At 40.0% G+C, this 21,993-nt stretch overlaps 1 protein-coding gene across 4 annotated transcripts in view; it reads right to left on the bottom strand.

Annotated features, from left to right (window-relative positions):
* AP3D1 (adaptor related protein complex 3 subunit delta 1) overlaps window positions 1-19,640 on the bottom strand; it is a 158,257-nt gene extending 138,617 nt beyond the window's left edge. For all 4 annotated transcript variants that reach the window (XM_044672049.1, XM_044672060.1, XM_044672041.1 and 1 more), the window contains exon 1: window positions 19,530-19,640. In XM_044672049.1, coding sequence (XP_044527984.1) covers window positions 19,530-19,625 — 96 coding nt within the window. In that variant the 5' untranslated portion in view covers window positions 19,626-19,640. The remainder of the gene's footprint in view (window positions 1-19,529) is intronic.
* Window positions 19,641-21,993: the final 2,353 nt, after the last annotated feature.

Raw genomic sequence — 21,993 nt, 5'->3', positions numbered from 1 at the left:
AGTGGCTTAAAAAACGAAATCTGAACATGGGGTGCTTACAAGAAACACATTTGAGGCAAGTAGACACACAGAGTATAGACAAAAGATTGGAGCAGACTCTACTGGGCTTCAACTGAGACAAAAAAAAAAGCAGTAGCAAATATGATCTCAGAAAAAGCTAAAGCGAAAATTAATCTGATAAAAGAAATAAGGAAGATAATTACATCTCAATAAAAAGTAGTATAAACAACAAATATTATTACTTAACATATACACACCAAAAGGCACGGCACCCACATTTTTAAAGAAGAAACTAAAGGAGTTTAAGAAGGAAATAAGACAGTAAAACTCTACTAGTGGGGGCCTCAACCATACCCTATCAGAACTAGATAAATCTAACCAAAAAATAAATAGGAAAGGAGTAAAAAAGTGAATGAAACTTTAGAAAAGTTAGATTTAATAGGTATCTGTAGAAAACTGAATAGGGATAAAAAGAAATATATCTTCTTTTCAGCAGCACAGGGTACATATACAAAAATTAACCATGTACTAAGACATAAAAATTTCACGATCAAATGCAGAAAAGCAGAACTAATAAATGCAACCTTTTCAGATCATAATGCAATAAAAAGTATGTTTTGAAAGCTGTAAGAGCCACTAAAAGTTCACTGATAATGCCTGCATTTGCAACTCTTTTGTCAGAAGATGTTAAAAATCTGTGTTGCAACCATAAACTTCCAATCACATGGCATATGCCAAATGCATATTTTGAATCAGTGTAAACTATGACACAGGCTTGCTTCAATGCTATAAGTTCTTCTGCCCGGGCACTGAAATTTGATGGCAATGCTGCAGTCCACACTGTTTCAAATTCTATGACAACTACAGCCCCAATATAACGTATCCTGTCTCTCAAGAAAGAAGAGCCATCCATAAACAGAATACAGGATTCTCCAAGGGTATATCAGATAGATTCTCTCTAGACCTTTCTATTATTTGAACCACTTTCAGGGTTACATGGGGTTCAGTGCTCCTCGGTGGGGAGTGGACTGGGATAATGGGAGTCATAATTTATGGATCAGGAAACTTATGTTCATTTTCTTGTCCTTCGCTCTCTAAATAATTCACTTCCTTTTCTATTTCTTGTATTTCTTCTATATCCTCATCTTCAACATTCACTAGTCTACTTCCCCTGGAAAACACTGATAATACACTACTGCCCTTTTGTGAATCTTGCTTTGGGATATTGCCACTGACCACCCGCAAATATTTAGGACAGTCCCATTTTTAATATAGTTCTGCATTTGGTCTGCCCGAGTGCTACATGGGAAATATGTATCACCATATTCCCTGGGATAGCTAGGTCTCCTATCCAGATATCTATACCTAAGTTGGGAACCCATTGCCTCTAAATCAAGCAGACCCACTGTTTTGGTTGTAAAATTGGTTGCCCCTGCAATAATTGCCATTATTCCTAAAATGATTTGGGAAGAAACCTCCATTGTGTCTACATATCTGTCCCCAGGATCTACAATCCCTCATAAAATGCCTGCACCTTCCACAGAAGTAGCATCTGGGACCTTGGTTGTTAAAATTCCTTTGTGGTCCATTAAGATTGCCTTGGTTAACTATATTCCTTCAACAGTGCCACTATTTTGTCATGCTTCTCTGTTTTATTAAGCTTAAACTTTAGGTTTTTAATTTCCTGCCTCAGTTCCTCTATTATGTTATTATTTGCCTCTTCCTGCTTATCTTTATCACTATTAAAGATATAAATTGCAGCCCTTCACAATTCATCCAGTGGCATTTCATACCAGTTTGGGCATAATAGTTTCTTACTATTTTACATGAGTTTTAAAAAATTATCTCCTTAGTTGTTTTATATCTGTGTTTGAAGATATTGAGTGCCAAATATCTCTCTCCCAGTTCTATTAGTCTATCCATGAATGTGGAAGGTGTTTCCCCACTGTCTTGTCTTATTTTCTCAAACTTTGTCCAAGACCCTGGTCTATGGGAGTATTCTCTCATGATTTTGAGTATAGCCTGCCTCGACTTGACTAATTGTTCATAACCTTCTTCCGAATTCATCTCCCAGTGGGGATCCAAAGTAGGTCATTCAGTTGTTTCTGTGACTATTTTGTCTTTTTCCCTCTTGGTGAGTAATTCATTGAGCAAAATTTAGAAATCTGAGTAGGCTGGATCAAACTGTTTAATAATCTTCTTAAACTTTTTAATTACAGTCATTGGTTTGTACTCAAATGAGGGAGTCCCCTTCTTAAAGCTTTCTATGTCTACTTGTATGAAGCTCTATGTTGTCTCACATTTACAATCTGACTTTCAGGTGTTATAACTGGAACCTCTCTTAAGGGGAAAAACCTCTCATAGTATCATTCGATGTCATCATCTCTTGCTCTAATTTAGTGCCTTTGAAATATTTCTCAATAATCTGTCCTTTCTGATAATGGTATTTTCTAGGTATTCCATTTTCATATCTCTCTTTTTTCCATTTGTTGTCTATTACAGTATATAGTTAGCATATTTAGGATGTACATTATGGACATCCTAAGTATAAGCCATACCAATATTCTGCAATCACCTAGTGGAACCCATTTTAACAAACCTAGTAATGTCAGGCAAAGGAAGACAATTATTGTTTGAGGTTTTGGTAGTTCTCTTATATAGCCTAGAATCTTTTTGGTAAATATCTGATTAATATTCCCCATGGTAATATTACTGATGGTAAAGATCATCTTTCTTTTCTTCATTCTTGGTAAATGTAGCCCCTGTGTCTCACTGTTAAAATGTCTTGTGACAACTGGCAGAAGACAGTCCTACAGTGGCATTTCTGTTTGAAGGAAAAAAAACTACATGTTGTTTCCCCCTTTTTAAAATAAGTTTGTTTTAAAATAAAAGGTTGTTTTCCTATTAGGTCACCACATGTTATGAGGAATAACAACCTAGTATTGATTATGTATTGGTTTGTATTGGATTTTATTGGTAAGTTGTTGTTGTTGATTGTTGGAGTAATAGCTGGACTTGCAGTTGATAAAACTCAACTGGCCCTTATTTACTTAAAACTATAAGAATAAAGGGAAAGGAAATGAAAGATGATAAGGAAAGTATGAAATATATTCTTATATTACTTATATATTCCCTAAATCAAATAACTCTAACTGGGTCCTGTGATAATGAGATTAAATCTACCTTGCCCATTCTCAAATCTAACACCAAAAGTGTAAACAGGGGCAGCTGGGTAGCTCAGTGGAGTGAGAGTCAGGCCTAGAGACAGGAGGTCCTAGGTTCAAACCCGGCCTCAGCCACTTCCCAGCTGTGTGACCCTGGGCAAGTCACTTGACCCCCATTGCCCACCCTTACCAATCTTCCACCTATGAGACAATACACCGAAGTACAAGGGTTTTTAAAAAAAAAAAGTGTAAATCACAAGTTTAAGGATGGGATTTGTGCAAGGGGGATGGGACAAAAGGAGACAGAGAAGGAGTTGCTGACAGTTGGTGACAGTTGAAACCAGAAAGAATTCTAGGTATTTCTCCAGGAGAGGAGAGATGGAGGGGTTCCAGCAGAGGACTGAGAGAGGGAGGAGGTGGACATCCCAGCTCAGATCCAGTCCTGAGGGCTTCCTGAGGATCTTTCTTTGGAAATTGAAACCCTAATTCCGTGGTCAAAGCCATTCATCACATCTCAACCATCAAGACTTTAATCGAGTCAGCTAAGATTTTTGGACTCCATTTTGGGAATGATCTCTTAGTCTCCTTCACCCATTACCCAACCTTGCTGAGAGACCCCCTTTCAGTAAAAACTTACAATTATAGGAAAGGATAGAAAATAGAAACAGAAATAGAACCAGAAGGAGAAGAGGCAAGGGGAAAGGCTTAGAAGAGGGAACCATTGGGTTTCCCACCTAAGTGACAGACCCCATAGGAATAGAGAACAAGGCACCCCAAAATCCCTCTGCCCTTCACCTAATTTTCCCCATTCCCTGAACTGCGAATAATAAAAGCCATTCATAAATCAGATAGGATTCCAGAGTGCCTGAAAGACTACGACGGAGACAGGAACCACAGCTTGGTCTGGCTGCCTCCATCTTGAAGCCAGATCACCCACTGTGAATTTAACTGATGGGGGGGAGGTTTGTGTGAACACCTTCCTTATTCAGAATCAGATTGGGGTACCACATACTTCATCTTATAGGAAAGCCTTGCCCCCAACTCCTGTGGGGCGGCACGACCATCCAGGTCACCCAATTTCAGGGTGACACCCCCTTAAAGTCTCCCAGTGTATATTCGGCCCCAGGGGAGAACTGGAAGAGAGACTCACCTACAAAGACACTCTCTCTCTCTCTCTCTCTCTCTCTCTCTCTCTCTCTCTCTCTCCCATCTATCATGACATTGGTTATTGGCTGTTTTTATTATTACACAAGTTGGGAGGTCTGTGACCTACATGTGCTTAGGAAGCAGTGGATTCTAGCCTCTTTACCCTTAGCAGCTACTTAATCCTATACTTAGCCTCAGACAAAAGGTTCCTAGCCTGCCCTTCAACAAAAATGTTTATTAAATCCTGAGGTGTGACATACTTAATAAAAATGTGAAGTCCTTAAAGGAACCACACCCACTTGTGAATTTTCACACTCTGTCCTTAACCCCTAGCCAAAGGAAAACCTAGCCAGTAGTACCATCTGTTGACAAAAACCAGAATTACAAGCCATATAAAATATAATTAGATAAAGCAACATGAATGCCACTGAACTAGAAAATCTTCTAGTTATCACCCAATTAGGAAACTTTAAGGTTTTGGAATGCCTCATTCTCCTTATGTAATTAGGAAACTTTATTTTCCAAATGGTAAATGTTAAGAAACAAAAGGTTACCATGAGAAAAATGCAAGCTAACATGTAAATTCTCAAACACTGCTTGTATAGCCTAATGGAAAAGGAGGATTCCGAACAAATAACGTCTAATTTTTCTAAGCCTGTTCCTGAACTACTAAGAGAGGAAAATCCTAATTCTCCTGAAATAGAGAAACAGACATATATGTCTGAGATAAAGACCCTCCTCTCTCATGTTGTATACCTCCTAACTAAACTTTCATCCCCTCCCCCTTCTCCTGATGCTCAATCTTCTCCTACCCCTTCTCCCAGCCCATGACCAACTTCAGCCCCCAAAAAACAGTAAGCACACAAATAACTACAAGGAAATCAAGACTAGAGGGCAATTCTGATTCCGATGATGGCCTTTTCCCCTTAAGGGAAGTGTCCACAATAGGACATGATGAGGATGTGGTTACATTAAAATAATATACAACTTTCACACCTCAAGATATTAGGGAACTAAAACAAGATACTCCTACTTATGAAGAAGAACCAATAACAGTATTTAAAAAGATGGATGATATCTTTTTTCACTATGACCCTTCTTATAAAAAAAGTAGAAAAATTGCTCCAGGCTTTCCTAACGGACTGTGAGAATAAAATTATCTCTCATGTTAACAAAGCCTGAGGACGCAATGCAGCACACTGGCCATCCAAAGATCCTAAATGGCAATATAACAACCCCAAATGATATGCACAATTATGTCGAGCTAGGGATGCTATTCTCAAAGCAATGCAGCACACTGGCCATCCAAAGATCTTAAATGGCAATATAACAACCCCAAACGATATGCACAATTATGTCATGGTAGGGATGCTATTCTCAAAGCAATGCAAGGATGTGCTGAAAAGCCACATGCCTGGACCAAATTTAAAGGCCTTACACAATCTGATGATGAGACACCCACCCAATTCATCGATAGGCTAATTGAACTGGGAGGTACATACATGAACCGTGACATTTCTACTGAAAAGGATAAGAGACAAATAAAGGAACAATTTGTCAATAACTCTCGTGGAGAGGTACAGGATTACTTTAAAATACATTGTCCTTGGTGGCCTGAAATGGATTTTGAGGAGGTAAAGAGAACTGCTGTTTTTGTCTCCAAAGGTCATAAAGAAAAACAGGATGAAACTAATGACTGACTGACCAAAATACAGAAGTAACTAAAATCTTTAAATAATAGAATAGATTAATGATGGGCAAACTTTTTCAAGAGAGTGTGAAAGGAAAGGAAATGCTCATCTGTCAGTCTGTTTCTAAGGCAACTCTTTCAAAGTTTCATTGTATTGTATCCTACTCGCATTTGTCAGATTAGGAATAATGTCGCGCTACTGGATAGAACATTTCAGGGGGCTGCATCTGGCCCTCGGGCCGTAGTTTGCCAATCTGGATGTGGGGGCATAGTGATTAGGGAATTGCTTAAGGTAGTGATGGGCAAACTAAGATCTGGATCTGGCCCACGGGGAATAGTTCGCCCATCACTGCTAGTGTCCATGGCTGAAAAGCCTCAAGATAATCTCCTGGACACTCCTTTAGACAATCCAGATATAGTCTTATTTACCAATGGTTCCTCTTTTATGAGGGATGGCAAACGCTACACTGGAGCTGCTGTAGTCACAGAATTTACCACTGTGTTGTCAGCTTCACTGCCCCCAAATCTAAGTGCTCAAGGTGCAGAACTCATAGCCTTAAAACATGCCTGTATAGCTCCTGGCATAATTACTATAGCCTCTAAAATGTGTACAGCCTGTCCTACCTGCCAAGCATATATATAACCAACATGCCTTTCGTGGCAAAGCTTTTGGTGGGCGTCCTCTGGCTTACACACCTTTTGAGCACCTGCAAATTGATTACATAACAATGCCAAAGGCTAGACAATATAAATTTTGTCTAGTCATAGTGTATCAACTGACCAGATGGCCAGAAGCATTTCCTATTGCTTGAGCCACAGCAGCTTTTGTTGCCAAGGTGCTTTTAAATCATTCCTCGTTTTGGACTGCCCACACATATTGATTCGGACAGGGGAAGTCACGTTACCGATTCTGTTTTATCTGAAATATATTCTTATTTGGGGATAACTCCCAAATTCCATGTACTATATCACCCCCAGAGCTCAGGCCAAGTCGAAAGGATGAATAGAGAACTTAAAACTAGGATAGGCAAATTATGCACTGAGACACATTTAAAAATGGCCTGAAATTCTCCCTCTGACTCTATTTTATCTTAGAAGCAGGCCCAGGGGAGATTTACACATCTCACCATATGAGATGCTTTCTGGACATCCCCCTCTACAGACTAAGCCTTTTTCTCCTGCATATACATCACTATTAGGGGGAGATACTTCTATTGCTTCCTATATGCAGGAATTACAGTACAAACTATGTGAGCTACATGAATCAAGAGCTGCAGTACAAGCAGGACCAAAAGATTTTTTCCCTTCATGACCTCAACCCAGGAGGCAAGGTGTATATAAAAAATTTCCAGCGCACTGGAGCAACTCAAGTCTTCCTAGGAAGGTCCATTTCAAATACTGTTAACCACTCCAACAGCTATAAAAATTGGAGAAAAGGACTCGGATTCATTGCTCACAAGTAAAGAGAGCACCTTCTAGTGAAACTGATTGACTATATCCTATCATAAGCACTGGAGATAATAGTCCATAGGAAAATGAATACCATTTTTGAGAACACATTGAATTCCTGAATTTATTTTACTATTTCCTTTTACTTTTCTAATAGAATATTTGATTTTTCCTTTATTTCTTGCACTTAAAGTACATATAATCAACATTAATTATTTTTTGATTCTGCAGTAATATAAGTTTAAATTATATTTGCTATAATAGTAATGCATACCCAAAAGCTTTAGACTATGGAAACCTGTCATTTATTGATAAATGTTATGGGACTATGATTAATGTTTATGTCTGATTCTAGGAAATGTGATAAAAAAGGAGCACAGACTTAACCCGAATAGTGCCATGGAGCACAAGGTAAAAAAAAAACCATACCAATCCAAGTAGGATTGTTGAATTTCTATGCCAATACTAAAGGACATGAACCTAGTATGAGACCTGAAGTTGTGACACTTGACATATATTAAGACGTAGGACACTTCCTACTACACTGCAATTCAAGTACCGAAGGTAGGCCTACATTCTGGCTCCCCTAACCCTGAGAATGAAGCAAAATCAGATCAGGGAATAATACTTCCCTTTTACATAAAAATCTGGCCCCCTTTTCTCTCTTATGATATAGCAACTTGCTGTAGTCTTGGCTGCCAATGGGTAAGTGCAATATCACTGCATTTTGTCCTACAGATTTAAGGGACAGAATTACTTTAATTGGACCCTAATACAAGGGCTTGTTATGAATTTATTCTTGTTTAATCAGAAAATTTTACATACATAGAATTTTGATATTTCAATCCTGATTTTGAATTTTTTCTTTCTCTCAAACTTTAATTTTTCTTCTATTTGTTTTTCTTTTTATTCTTTTAATATTTCTTTTGATAACTGACTCATACACCCCATAACTCAATGATGTATCCTGAGCTGATCTGGGTGTTGGTCAACACCCTCTTCAGAGGGGATTATATTTTTCTAAAAATCCAAGATTTAAATTTTTATTTGAGAAATTTTTCAGGAAAAGAAGCCTGCTTTGAATCCAGAAAATGAACTATTAGGAGAAAGATGCCTGCAGAAATCTACACTGAATCAAGGTGATCCCAGAAAAGATGCCTGTAGAAACCTACATTGAATCAAGACAATCCAAAATGAACTTTGGGGTGCAATTAATTGAACTTAAGGGATTGGATACAATTATTTTGAATTGTAAACTCTTATGCCAAAGGGGACTGCCCCCAAATGGCTTTTTGTCAATGCATCTAGCAAAACATTGGTTTTGCTCTCTCTCTCTCTTCTATTTCCCTGTTATTTCTAACTACTGTAGTTATAAGATTTTTAGGGAAACAAGAGGATTACGTCAAATGATCAATTGGGAAAACAAGTCTCCCAAATGATCAAAGTGGGGATTGTGATAATGAGATTAAATCTACCTTGCCCATTCTCAAATCTAATCACCAAAAGTGTAAACAACTCCACTTAACTCACAAGTTGGGAGGTCTGTGACCCACCTATGCTAGAGTGAGTGACAAATCAGAATTTACTAACTGCCTCCTGGGCAGCCCTAAGAAAAGTGTCTGCTGTGATTGGACACGTAAACTAGGAGGAAGGCACAGGAAGCGACACAAAAAAAGCCCCTTTAAAAGTGAGTTCAGCTTCTCTCTTCTGGTTAGTGTCTTAGATCTGAAGGAGCTTTTCTGGTTCATGTCTTGGTTCTGAAGGAACTCTTCTTGTTCTGGACCTGGGACCCTGAGACCTTAGTGAGACTGTTCTTAAATCTTTCTCTAAGAATTACAGGTAGTGAATGTAAAGACTAAATCTTCCTGGAATTCCAGGGCCTTCCAGCCCTCAGCTTTGGGCTCAAGGCCAAGCCTCTCTTGGCTGAGGGCTAATTAAATCTGTCTGGGTTAAACTAGGAAATCAGAGCAAATTACCTAGTGTGTTAGATTACTTATCCTATCTTATCCTCTCTCTCATTTCCTTATCTCCTCTTCCTCTTCTCATTTGTAAATAAACTTCCATACAAGTTAATTTGACTTGAGGTTATTCTTTAATTGGAGATTGATAATTATTCAATTCCCTGGTGACCAAACCTTTTAATATTCACCCAATCAAAAACCCTTTTCCCCATTACAATCACAAACCCCAAAACTAAAACTTCATGAGGAGTTGCTTCTGCCTGAAAACCAGGCCTTCTCTAATCTCCTTAATCTAACTAAAATATATTTTCTATCTATATACTCTAAGCTAATTATAAAATCTTTATATTATAATTCCAAAATTCAGTGAAGATTTCACTCTCAGTCTCCCAAAACTCCAGCTGAGTCAGAAAAAACAAGTCACTGCAGGTTCACAGACTTGAGTTGCCCTTTTCTGCCGCCTGCTGAATAGAATCAGGGAAGCTGTCAGAGTCCCACTCTCTCTGCCTTGAATCTTCTTCAGTAATTTTCAACCACCAGATAGTATTCCTAACCAGCTATACCCACAACTCTGTAGGAATAGAGAGGAAAATGCCAACCTATCACCACTCTTGAGCTTCAAACCCAAAAGCATTTCCACTAAAATTCAACTTGTCACCTAACGCACTTCTGGGAATTCTGCCCCTCTGACATCCAACACATTCCAAAGAAATCTTAAAAGTACCCTCCAGAAATATCAACTTACTTGATACAACCTACATCTGACTACATTCTATCCTTAAACAATTTTCTTAATTATCTGTTACAGGGTTCATGGAAAAGCCAATTAAAAATTAATTAGAAACTAAATAATCTAATTCTTCAAAATGGGTTGGTCAAAGAACAAATCATAGAAACAATCACTGATTTCATTGACGAGAATGACGAGGAGGAAACATATCAAAATTTATGGGATACAGCCAAAGCACTAAGGTAAAATTTATATCCCTGAATGCTTATGTCAATAAAATAGAGGGAAAAGCAGAACAATAAATTGGGCATGAAAAAAAAAAAACTAGGAAAAAGAACAAATTAGAAATCCCCAATTGAAAACTATATTGGAAATCCTTAAAAAAATCAAAGAAGGAAAAAAATATAAATTGCCTAGATTAACAAAAGAAGAAATAGAATAGTTAAATAGTGTCTTCTCAGGAAAAAAAAAAAAATCGAAGAAGCCACCAATGAACTCCTCAAGAAAAAATCCCCAGAGCCAAATGGATTAACAAGTGAATTCCAACAAATTTTTTTTTTTTAAATAAGCCTTACCTTCCATCTTGGAGTCAATACTGTATATTGGCTCCAAGGCAAAAGAGTGGTAAAGGTAGGCAATGGGGGTTAAGTGACTTGCCCAGGGTCACACAGCTGGAAAGTGTCTGAGGCTAGATTTGAACCTAGGACCTCCTGTCTCGAGGCCTGGCTCTCAATCCACTGAGTCACCCAGCTGCCCCCCCCCCAACAAATATTTAAAGAACAATTAATCCCAATACTATACAAACTATTTGGCAAAATAAGCAAAGGAGTCTACCACATTCTTTTTAAGAAACAAATATGGTGCTGATACCTAAGCCAAGAAAACCAAAAATGGAGAAATAAGCCAAGAAAACCAAAAATGGAGAAATAAAATTACACACCAATTTCCTTAATGAAAATAGATGCAAAAATCTTAAATAAAATACTAGCAGAGACTACAGCAATATATCATGACGATTATTAGCCATAACCAGGTAGGATTTATACCAGGAACTCAAAGCTAGTTTAATAAAAATAAAAAATTTTGACAAAATACAACACATGTTCCTAATGAAAACACTAAAAAGCAGAGAAAAGGCCCTTTCCTTAAAATAATTAAGTAGTATTTATTTAAAACCATCAGCAGGTATCATCTGTTAGCAACTTTTATTTATAATGAGGAAGAGAAAGAGTTGAAGTATGAAATGTAGCAGGGAAAGAGGTAAGGAGTTGCCTAGCCTACCCTAAGTGCTGATCTGATGAAATTCAGCTCCCTCCCTGACAAAGTTCCAATCAGTGGTCGTCTGAGTCACTCACCAGCAAGCCAATGCAGGATCCAAGGAAAAGAGTCTCTCCACAAAACTCATGATGAAAGGAGCTTCCCACGGAAGTGCCAACGACCAGAGAGGGTCTCCTTACAGAGCCACAGGAATCTCTCAAAGCCAGAAGTCCCCAGGAGCAGTCCTCCAAAGAAGAAGTCCAAAAGAGAAGTCCCAAGGACAGAAAGTTCTGGACTTTTTATAGTCCTTTTTCACTTCCTGTCCCTTCCCCTCTTCACAGGAGCCAATTACAGCTTACAAATTGCCTAGCACTGCACCACCACCACCACCACCACCACCACCACCACCACCACCACCCACCTCCCAGTGGCAGTGTCCGTGGGATCCACCTGTAGTCCTCTGAGGGTGTAAACTCTTATCAAAGGATTCATAAGTTTCTGACTGAGTTAAAAGAGCAGAGCTCTCTAAGTGAGTGACTTGTGAATTCTCTTACTTGATGGCTAACAAAGTGTTAAGTAGGGTTTTGATTAACTCAAAATAGATAAAAGAAAATAAAGAATTCCCTTTCACAAAGAATCAATTATAAGATTTCTTGTAAACGAGACTTTAACTAGGACTTGAAGAAAGCCAGGAGGCAGAGAGTAAGAAGTATTCCAGGTACTGAGCAGCTAGGTAACTTAATGGAGAGAGCGCCAGGCCTGACAGTCAGGAGACTCGTTTTCCTGGGTTCAAATCTGGCTTCATACACTAGCTGTGTGACCCTGGGCAAGTCACTTAACCCTACCTGCCTCAGTTCCTCATCAGTAAAATGAGCAAAAGAAGAAAATGGCAAAGTACTCCATTATCTTAGTCAAGAAAATCTCAAAATTTGGGATCATCAAGAGTCTGAAATGACTGAACAATAATAACATTTTAGATACTGAGGATAGCCAGTAAAAACCCCCAGAGTTGGGAGATGTCTTGTGAAAGCAATACCAAAGAGGCCAACGTCAATGGATTGCCAAGTAGTTGAGGGTAAGTTTAAGTGGAAAGATGGGAGGTGGAGAGAAGTTTAACCCTGATTGCCTAGTCCTAGCCACTCTGATGTCTTAGAATTGATACTAAGTAGTATTTTTTTAAGTAAATGTATTTTCCTTAAAGTTCATATAAAGAAGCAAACAACAAAAAACTGCTGTATTCCTTTGTGTTTACTGAAGAAAGGAAGTAAAAACAATTTAATGACTAAGCAATCAGGGTTAAATGACTTGCCCAGGGTCACAAAGTTAGGAAAGGTCTGAGACCAAATTTGAACCCAAGTCCTCCTGACTCTAGGCCTAGTTATCTATCCATTATGCTACCCAGTTGCCCCTTCATATATAACTCTAAAGTCTATCTGTGGCCTAGTATGGACTTTGTTTAAAAACAAAAACAAAACAAACAAACAAACAAAAAAAACCGGATGGCTCTGTGGGAGAAAGGTACAGAGGAAAATCAAGGTGACCTAAAAACAAGATATGAAAACTGGCATTAGCCATTCAAGAGTAATTTGGGGTATTCATAAGACAGAAGAAACGAAGTACTAGAGAGACTTAATGACTTACCCAAAGTCATACTTAGCGATCAAGCCAGAACTAGGACATATCTCTTTTATTTATTCTTTCATCATATTAATTCAAAGGTAGCAATACGACTAGAAAAACTCCAAAAGTGTACAGTGTAATAATGGGGAGAAAGAAGAGTTTGTAACAATTCAAGAATCTATGAAATGTGACGATTTTCTTATTTATTGGAACTAGGAGTGCTTGTGCCTGGAGAAAAGATTTATGATAAACAGAATAGCTGTTCAGGAATTTATTTGAAGGGTTATGTTGTGAGGAAGATCTGAGATCTCCCAGGGCTAGCAACAGTTTGTACCAACCACTAATGGAGTCTCTCTCAGAGCACAAGCAACTTCCTGCTCCTTCATTCCATCTTGGAATCCTCCAGCCCTTCCTGCTAGGTCCATATAAACTATATGTAACTAATCCTACATAATCTTCCTCACAACAGTTATCATGTGGAAAAAGAATCAGACTTGCTCTGCTTTGCCCCAGAGAGAAAAACTAGATGCAATGATAAATAGTTGTAGAAAGGACAGTTGAAAGGAAAACATTCCTAACAATTAAAGTAATCCAAAAGTGAAATGACCAACCTCACTACAGTTCTTTAAGCAAAACCTTTAAGACCACTTAATTATCTAAAACAGTGATGGGCAAACTTTCTAAATATGGGGCCAAAGGAAAGGAAATGCTCATCTGTCAGTCTGTTTCTAAGGCAACTCTGTCATTGTATTGAATCCTACTCATTGTATTAGTCAGATTAGGAATAATGTTGCTGGACCAGGTAGAACATTTCAGCGGACATCATCTGAGCTGGCTGTAGTTTGCCCATCACTGGTCGGTCTAGAAGGTTGTGGAGGAGTTTTGATTAGGTATAGCCTAGACCCATGATGGCAAACATATGGCACATGTGCCAGAGATGACACACATAGACCTCTCTGTGGGCACACATGCCAAAGACCCAGTGCACTCTCCCCAACCTGAAGCACAGAGTTGGCCAAAAAAAGCCAGAGGAAGGTGCAGTTGGGCTACTCTCCTCCCCCTATCCCCAGGAGGAGTTAGTAAGCAGGTCTCTTCAAGACAGCATCCCTAGCAGATCAAAATTGCCCCATCCCATTCAGAATACAATGGCCTCATAATTACCTTTGGCCTGAGTGAAACAGAAACAACTTATGTCTTTTCTATGAGAAGCAATCAGTGTGTTTACTGTACAAAATATTTTGGGGATTTAGGAATGTGTCTTTTGAGTTTGTACTTTAAAAATGTTCAAAACTGTAGTCTAGTAATTTAGGAATAAGTTTTATAAACCCACCTGTTCTATAACCCTCTTCCCCAGTTTCTTTCATAGACAACCACTGGCCACTTTAGTCTGTTCAATTTGCATTCAAAGGGGTCCCTTGCCTGAGGGAAAAATAGTGGTTGGTCAAAAGTAGCACTCTCCCAACCAGCCCAGCTTCCAGATTAAAACCCGACTTCAACCCTAGACTGTTTGCTAAAAAGTTCATTTGGAGGATATTTCAGAAAAGCTGGAACCTGTGGGGTGAATGTGTCAGGATATATTTTCCTATAAATAAGGGGTTTTCTGGTAAGCTGGGGCTTTTTTTTTTTCCTAGCGACCTCTCAATAAAGTATTGAATTTGAAATGGCTTCTAGTTCCTTGAATAGTGGCTAAAGAGAGTGTACTTTGAAATTTTCAAGGTCCCCTCAATTTCCACTTCGGAGAGGAGGTAGATTTGAGGGGATCATAGCTCACATAACTACAAGGGAGTAGAGTGCTTGTGTCCCTCACTTCTCCCTCTCCCCAAGCCTGACTGCATCACTTGCCCCACTCTGTCCAGCAATCCAATGGGAGTGCTTCCTCGATCCCCTGGGTGGAGTAAGAGAGGGGGAAGAAGTGTGAGCCCAACACTCAGTGGGGAGAGGGGCACAAAACTGGGGGGGGCACCCCAGCACTTTATCTCCAAAAGGTTGTCCACCTCTGTCCTAGACTAAATATTATCTTCAACTGAGATTCTGCCAATAAGTCAAAACAAAATAATAAGTATTCACATTAAATGGAGAGAATATATGTATTAGTCATAGTATGTATCGGTCTTTCCAATATTTAAGATAGTTCATAATATAATAATAATAGCTAGCATTTTACATAGTGCTTTAAGGTTTGCAAAATGCTTTACAAATATTACTTTATTTTTATCCTCCCAATAACCCTGGGAGGTAAGTGCTCTAACTACAGTAGTACCTTGATACATGAGCAATTTAAGATATGAGCAGTCTCGATGGGGGAGGAGGGGAGTTGCTTTAAGTCACTAGTGGATTCAATCGTGAATTTCTGCCTGTGGGAGGAGCCCGAGGTGGATGAGGTAATCAGTACAAGGAGATTAAGGAAATGTTGAGGATTTGGGAAAAAATTAAACAGTTTATTGAAAAGACACACCCAGAAAAAGTTGTAACAGATCCTGTGTTGGAGCTGTGTGATGACATTTAGTTTCACACAGAAATGTTCTGAAAAGGAGGAAGAACAAACATTCATGGAAATGTTTTTGTTGAAATGGCCTTTAAGTGAAATCGAAGAAAATGTGGCAAAACATACAAAATTTAATGAAGAAAATGATGATAATTAAGTAAAGTAAAAAAATAGCAATTAAGTTTAGCAATAAAGTTATATATCATAAGTAATATGTATGGTCAATTTTGCACTTAAATGAAGCAAGTAAGTTATGTTAAGCTCATGAAATGAAAATCTTCTTTGAAGGTAAATAACATTTCATAATCAAGTTTATTTCTTTATATTCTTTATTATCTATAAATATATTTGTTATTTATAAAGTACATTTTTGTATTTAAAAGCATATAAGGGATAGCTGGGTGGCTCAGTGGATTGAGAGCCAGGAGGTCCTGGGTTCAAATATGATCTCAGGCACTACCTAGCTGTGTGACCCTGAGCAAGTCACTTAACCCCGCCTAGCCCTTACCACCTTACACAGTATTGACTCCAAGACGGAAGGTAAGAGTTTAAAAAAAAACAAAACACATAAAACAAAAAATTCACATGATTTTTTGAGGCCTGAACAGATTTATTACATTTCCATTAATTTAAATGAGGAAATTCGATTTGACACAGAAGCAAATTGAATTATAAGCTTGGTCATGAAACAAATTAAACTTGTGTGTCAAGGTACCACTGTATCCCCATTTTGGAGATAGTTACACTGAGGCAGACAAGTTAAATGACAAACTTAGGGATATAAAGATAGTGTCTGAGGCAAGATATGAATTCAGGTCTTCTTGACTCCAAGTCCAACACTCAACCTACTGAACAAATTTTACATTATAGGCAAAAATGGCCAAAACTAGCTTTTTAGCACAAGTGTCTTTCAAAACTAAACAAACTGTCACAAATATTTGAAGATGATGTATGTTCCTCCATCTATCACAGACCTATCACATGATTCAAGTTACTTTTCTTATCTTGGTTATAGATTGTTCTGAGGTCTTGAGTAGAACAGGCTTTCAATAAACATTTTTGGAATTGAAAACCTAGGCTCACATTGAGCTTCCTACACTTTCTTGCCATCTTCTTGAGAGTTGGCTTTCAATAAGAATTTTTCTACATGCAAAACTAAATTGTCTCATATAGAGCTAATTCATTCAGACTGTTTAAAGTAGAAAAGATTCTAAACTATATTTTTTCTAAAGAAAAAAGTAAAAAAATATTGGAGAAAAATATTTTCCTTAAGTTCTTGAGTTGCCCAAAGTTATGTCTGTCACTTATAGGACCTAATTGTCCATTAAATTTGCTTGGAAACAAAAACTCTGTTAAATCACTACTCTTTTCATTATAGTAATTCAAAAATATCAACATGATTAGAAAAACTCCAAAAGTATACAAACTAATGAAGGGCAGGGGTGAAGAGGGTGGAGGATGGGGGTAAATAAAACAAGTATTCAAGAAATGTATGACGCCCACTGATTTTCATATTTACTGGAACTGGGAGTATTCAGGTTGGAGAAAAGAAGACTTAGGAGAGACAGGATAGCTATCCCCAAACTATTGCTTAATTGATGTATAAGCAAGAAGGAGACAAATATGTCCAAGTTGAACAAAATGATCTCAAAGATACCTTCCAGTTTATCTGATTCCATGCTGCCAATGTTGTTCCGAGTTATTTCACTGCTTTAGGAGCTGGAGGAGTATAAGATGTATAAGAGTGTTAGATGAAATACTGTTAAAAGTACTCCCTTTGGGGGCAGCTGGGTAGCTCAGTGGATTGAGAGCCAGGCCTAGAGACAGAAGGTCCTAGGTTCAAATCCGGCCTCAGACACTTCCCAGCTGTGTGACCCTGGGCAAGTCACTTGACCCCCATTGCCTACCCTTACCAATCTTCCGCCTATAAGTCAATACACAGAAGTTATGGGTTTAAAATTAAAAAAAAAAAAGTACTCCCTTTGCCAATGTTATTCAAAACAAATAAGTAAGTGTTCATTAGAGTCCTTACTGCTGCAACTGCAGTAACAGATATCAAGAAAAGCTATAAGCCAATGGCACTTAACTCTTTGCTTTATGCTCCATCGGGAATTTCCTCCTATCCAACTCAGCTACCTCCCATATCTGAAGCATTAGTCCTCAGAAAACTGTCTTTCCTACTATCGCTTCTAGGATGATCCTTTGCTTAGCAAAGACTCAACAGGTCCTAAAGTGCTCAAACTATGCTTGACACTGGCATTGTTTTCTGGAATCAAATGACAGGTGTTTCTCTTGGGATCTATAATGGAGAGTGTTGGCAAGCAGGTTAGGCAAGCTATACCTAAGGGGTTGTGGAGAGATGCTCCTAACAACATATTTTCAATTCAGTCAAAATTAGAAGATAGTGTGCTTTAAAAGTACATATATAGAGGCAGCTGGGTAGCTCAGTGGATTGAGAACCAGGCCTAGAGACAGGAGATCCTAGGTTCAAATCCGATTTGAGTTCAATTGGAAGTTCATTTTTCTCTAAATTACAACAAAATATAAAAAAGCAAGGACAAATTAATAAATTGCCACATCCTAAGGGAACTTCAATCTTATCTGTCAATATTATAAATGCAACAGTAATTCCTGAAATAAATTAAATACCTGTTATTTATCTTTTACATCCTAAGAAGCCTTAGGATAGGTAATCATCATAAAAAGCAGATGACATGCTGTAAACTATCAAAATATGGACTACTACTTCCAATTTTTTCTCCAACCAATTTGGAGGAAGAAAAGGAAAATGAACTGTAGTCAACAGTGAGCTTTTTTAGAATGTAGTGAGATTTCAAACAGTACTTGTGAAACAGTAACTCCACTGAAACCAATCCTTAGTTCCTTTCCCCAAAACCACAATAGCAGAATTCTAACAGTTTCTTAAAATTCATAACTGGGCTTGTAACTGTCTCATAAATGAGAATCAACCAACAGAGGCAAACAAAACGTTTAAGTGAAACGATAATATCTGAGTCTCTTGAAGTGTTGAAGAATAGCACGACTAGAAATCGAGATGTTCAAACTTCATTCCAGAGAACTGAAAACTATCTTGCCTTTTATGGACATATTCAGGAATAATTTAAAAGATAAAAATGAATGACGTGTGTACATTCAATTAAACCATTTCAGCGTATCCGTTTTTTCATTCATTCCATAGAAGTTCACTGAGCCCCTAACTCTGCAAGCACCTTTTAAAATGCGGCCCTTCTTGTTCACAGTTTAGGGATGGCCAAAGTCACGTGCACTCGTTTCCTCCTAGTGCCCTATTCCGCTTCTTTGATGTCCACTATTCCATTCCAGAGGCCCTACTGCGGCAAGCCCAGTCTTCTTCCTTATTTCAACTTAGATTTAATTAGCGCCGATAACTCTCTAGCTGTGGACAACTCCCACATGCAGATGGACAGGAAAGTGCTCTCGGAAAGGGTCACTGGATCGGGCAGACTAAGCAGGAGTGCTTCCCCAAAGCTCCCCGGCTCCACCCGCCCCAAATGGAGCTCAACTCAGGACTCACCTAGTTCTTTCCCCCGGATCGGTGACTAGAAAAGAAACCATCCAAGACCTCAGGGCGTTAGGGGGAAGGGCAAGCGGGGTGCGGAGGGGCAGAGAGGGGCCAGGGAGAATTTCATAGCCCTGAGCAGCAACCTGCACACATCAGGCGCTCAATAAGTGCACGTAGTACTAACTGCATAAATCAGGATCAGAGGTTTGAACCTGGAGAATGCTGAAATTATACGATGGAAGTATTCGGGGCTCCCCAGCCAGGGCCAAGGAGATCGCTACACACACACATACACACCCCAGTTTCCGAGGGGCCTTGAATGGGAAGGGGGCTAAGAAAGGCGCCCCGTGGTGGGGGCGGAGGCCGGCCAGAGCCCCAGGAGAAGGAGGCGGCGGCCAGACAAGAGCCGACGTGGCCGTTCCACTGGGGGCGTGGGGGCAGCTCCTGGCCCCGGGCCTCCCGGCCAGGCTCGCGGGCTGGGCTCACCTCGTCCTCCTTATGGTTCCGGATGCCGCGGACGAGGTCCTGCAGGTTCTTGTCGAACATGCGGTCAATGCTGCCCTTCACCATCTTCAGCGCCATCGCGACGGCCGACGGAGCCCGGGCCGGGGCTGGGGGCGCCGGGAGCTGGTTGACTGGCTGGGGTCTCCGGGCTGGGTCTGACGCCGAGAGCGCTCCGAAGGGAGAAAGGGCAGGGGGCCAAGCCACAGACCGTCACATCCCAGACAGGGGCAGGGAGGAGCAGGCGACGGCGGTGGCGGCGACGGTGGTACCGGCGCCGGCTTGCTGCCTGCTGGATTCTTTCCTCAGTGCTCCCGCTCCAGTCAGATTGCAAATGGCGGACAAAATGGCGGTGCGGTCAGCTGACAGCTCTCGCTGCTCCCTCCTCCTCCCTTCCCTCCCGTAGGCCCCGCCCTCTCCTCCAGACCCCGCCTCTCCCCTAGAGTGGACCCGCCTGGTTCCCAAAGACGCCGAATCCTGCATCCCTACTCAGACACACACACACACACACACACCCGCGCTACCACGCGCCACGTTTCCCTAGCGACTCCTTAGGCCGCCCTAACAGAACGTCCTTGGCTCCTCCTCTCCGCCCAGTGCGACCTTCTCTCCACCCTCTGACAAGCTCAGGCCCCGCCTTGGATTCTCCATCGCGAGACCAGCCCCATCGCATGTAGCCCCACCCATTGAAGTCCAATACTTGTCTCTTTGGTTACTTAGAAATAAAAGCGACAGTAGTATTCCATCACCAACAGATACCACAATTTGTTCAGCCATTCCCCAATGAGGGGCATGCCCTCTTTTTCCAGATTTTTGTTACCACAAAGAGCGAGGCTATAAATATTTTTGTACATGTCTTTTTCCCTATATGATCTCTTTGGGGTACAAACCCAGCAATGGTATGGCTGGATCGAAGGGCAGGCAATCTTTTAGCGCTTTCTTTTTTTTTTGCTTAGGCAATCTTTTGGGCATAGTTCCAAATTACCATCCAGAATGGTTGAATCAATTCACAACTTCACCAGCAGTGCATTAATGTCCCAATTTTGCCACATCCCCTCCAGCATTCATTACTCTCCCCTGCTGTCATTTTAGCCAATCTGCTTAGGTGTGAGATGGTACCTCAGAGTTGTTTTAATTTGCATTTCTCTAATTATTAGAGATTTAGAACACTTTCTCATGTGCTTATAGATAGTTTTGATTTCTTTATCTGAAAATTGCATATTCATGTCCCTTGCCCATTTATCAATTGGGGAATGGCTTGACTTTTTGTACAATTGATTTAGCTCCTTGTATATTTGAGTAATTAGACCTATGTCAGAGTTTTTTGTTATAAAGATTTTTTCCCAGTTTGTTGTATCCCTTCTGATTTTGGTTGCATTGTTTTTATAATAAACTAGAGGAATTCCATGTGAACTGGAATGACCTCCAGGAATTGATGCAGAGTGAAAGGAGCAGAACCAGGAGAACATTGTACACAGAGACTGATAAAATCGAATGTAATGAATGGACTTCTGTACTAGCAGCAATGCAATGACCCAGGACAGTTCTGAGGGACTTATGGAAAAGAACGCTACCCACATTCAGAGGGAGAACTACAGGAGTGGAAAAACAGAAGAAAAACAACTACTTAAACACATGGGTTGATGGACATGATTTGGGAAGCAAACTCTAAACGACCACCCTAGTACAACTATCAATAATATGGAAATGAGTCTTGATCGATGACACACGAAGAAACCAGTGGAAATGCGCGTTGGCTGGGGGCGGGGGGGGGGGAGGGAGGAAGGGGTCGGATTGGGGAGGGGAAGAGAGAGTAAGAACATGAATCATGTAACCATGGACAAAATTTTTCTAAAAAAAATTAAATTATAAAAAAAGAAAGAAAGAAAAGCGACACCTCCTCCAGCCTCCTTCTCTTTCCTTGGGCCCGCCCCTCTTTGAGTGACAGCTGTGAGGGCAAGCGAGAAAAAGCCAGGAGCGTTGATGCGCCTACCTATAAACACTAAGTCCTTTCTGGCCTTGCTGTGCTTTAGCTGGCAGGATCCTGCCTGAAATACCCATACTTTCATTTTCTTTGCATCATGCATTCACTCATTCGTTCATTCATTCGATTAATAAATAGTAAGGTTCTTTATACAGCGTGAGCGCTGGGACAAATGGAAAGTTTAGGAGAGACAGGTGGTCCGTTCCGTCTTGTTGCTCACAGTGCGGATGAGGCTGAATAAGACACAGGCATGAGCAGCACGCTAAAGGGAGATTGATCAAGTGTTCTCCGGGATAAGTGGCCCTGTGGGTAGACCTCTATCTGCTGTCAATGAGATGCGAGTGCATTAGCTGTGTGACCCTGGGCAAGTCATTTAATCGCTGTCTGCCTCAGTTTCATCATCTACAAAATTAGCCCTATAATAGCACCTATCTCCTAGAGTCAGGAGGATCAAATGGAATAATA

Source organism: Gracilinanus agilis, chromosome 1, assembly GCF_016433145.1.
Source record: "Gracilinanus agilis isolate LMUSP501 chromosome 1, AgileGrace, whole genome shotgun sequence".
In the NCBI taxonomy this organism is placed as follows: domain Eukaryota; kingdom Metazoa; phylum Chordata; class Mammalia; order Didelphimorphia; family Didelphidae; genus Gracilinanus; species Gracilinanus agilis.
This window is presented reverse-complemented; position numbering and strand designations above follow the sequence as displayed.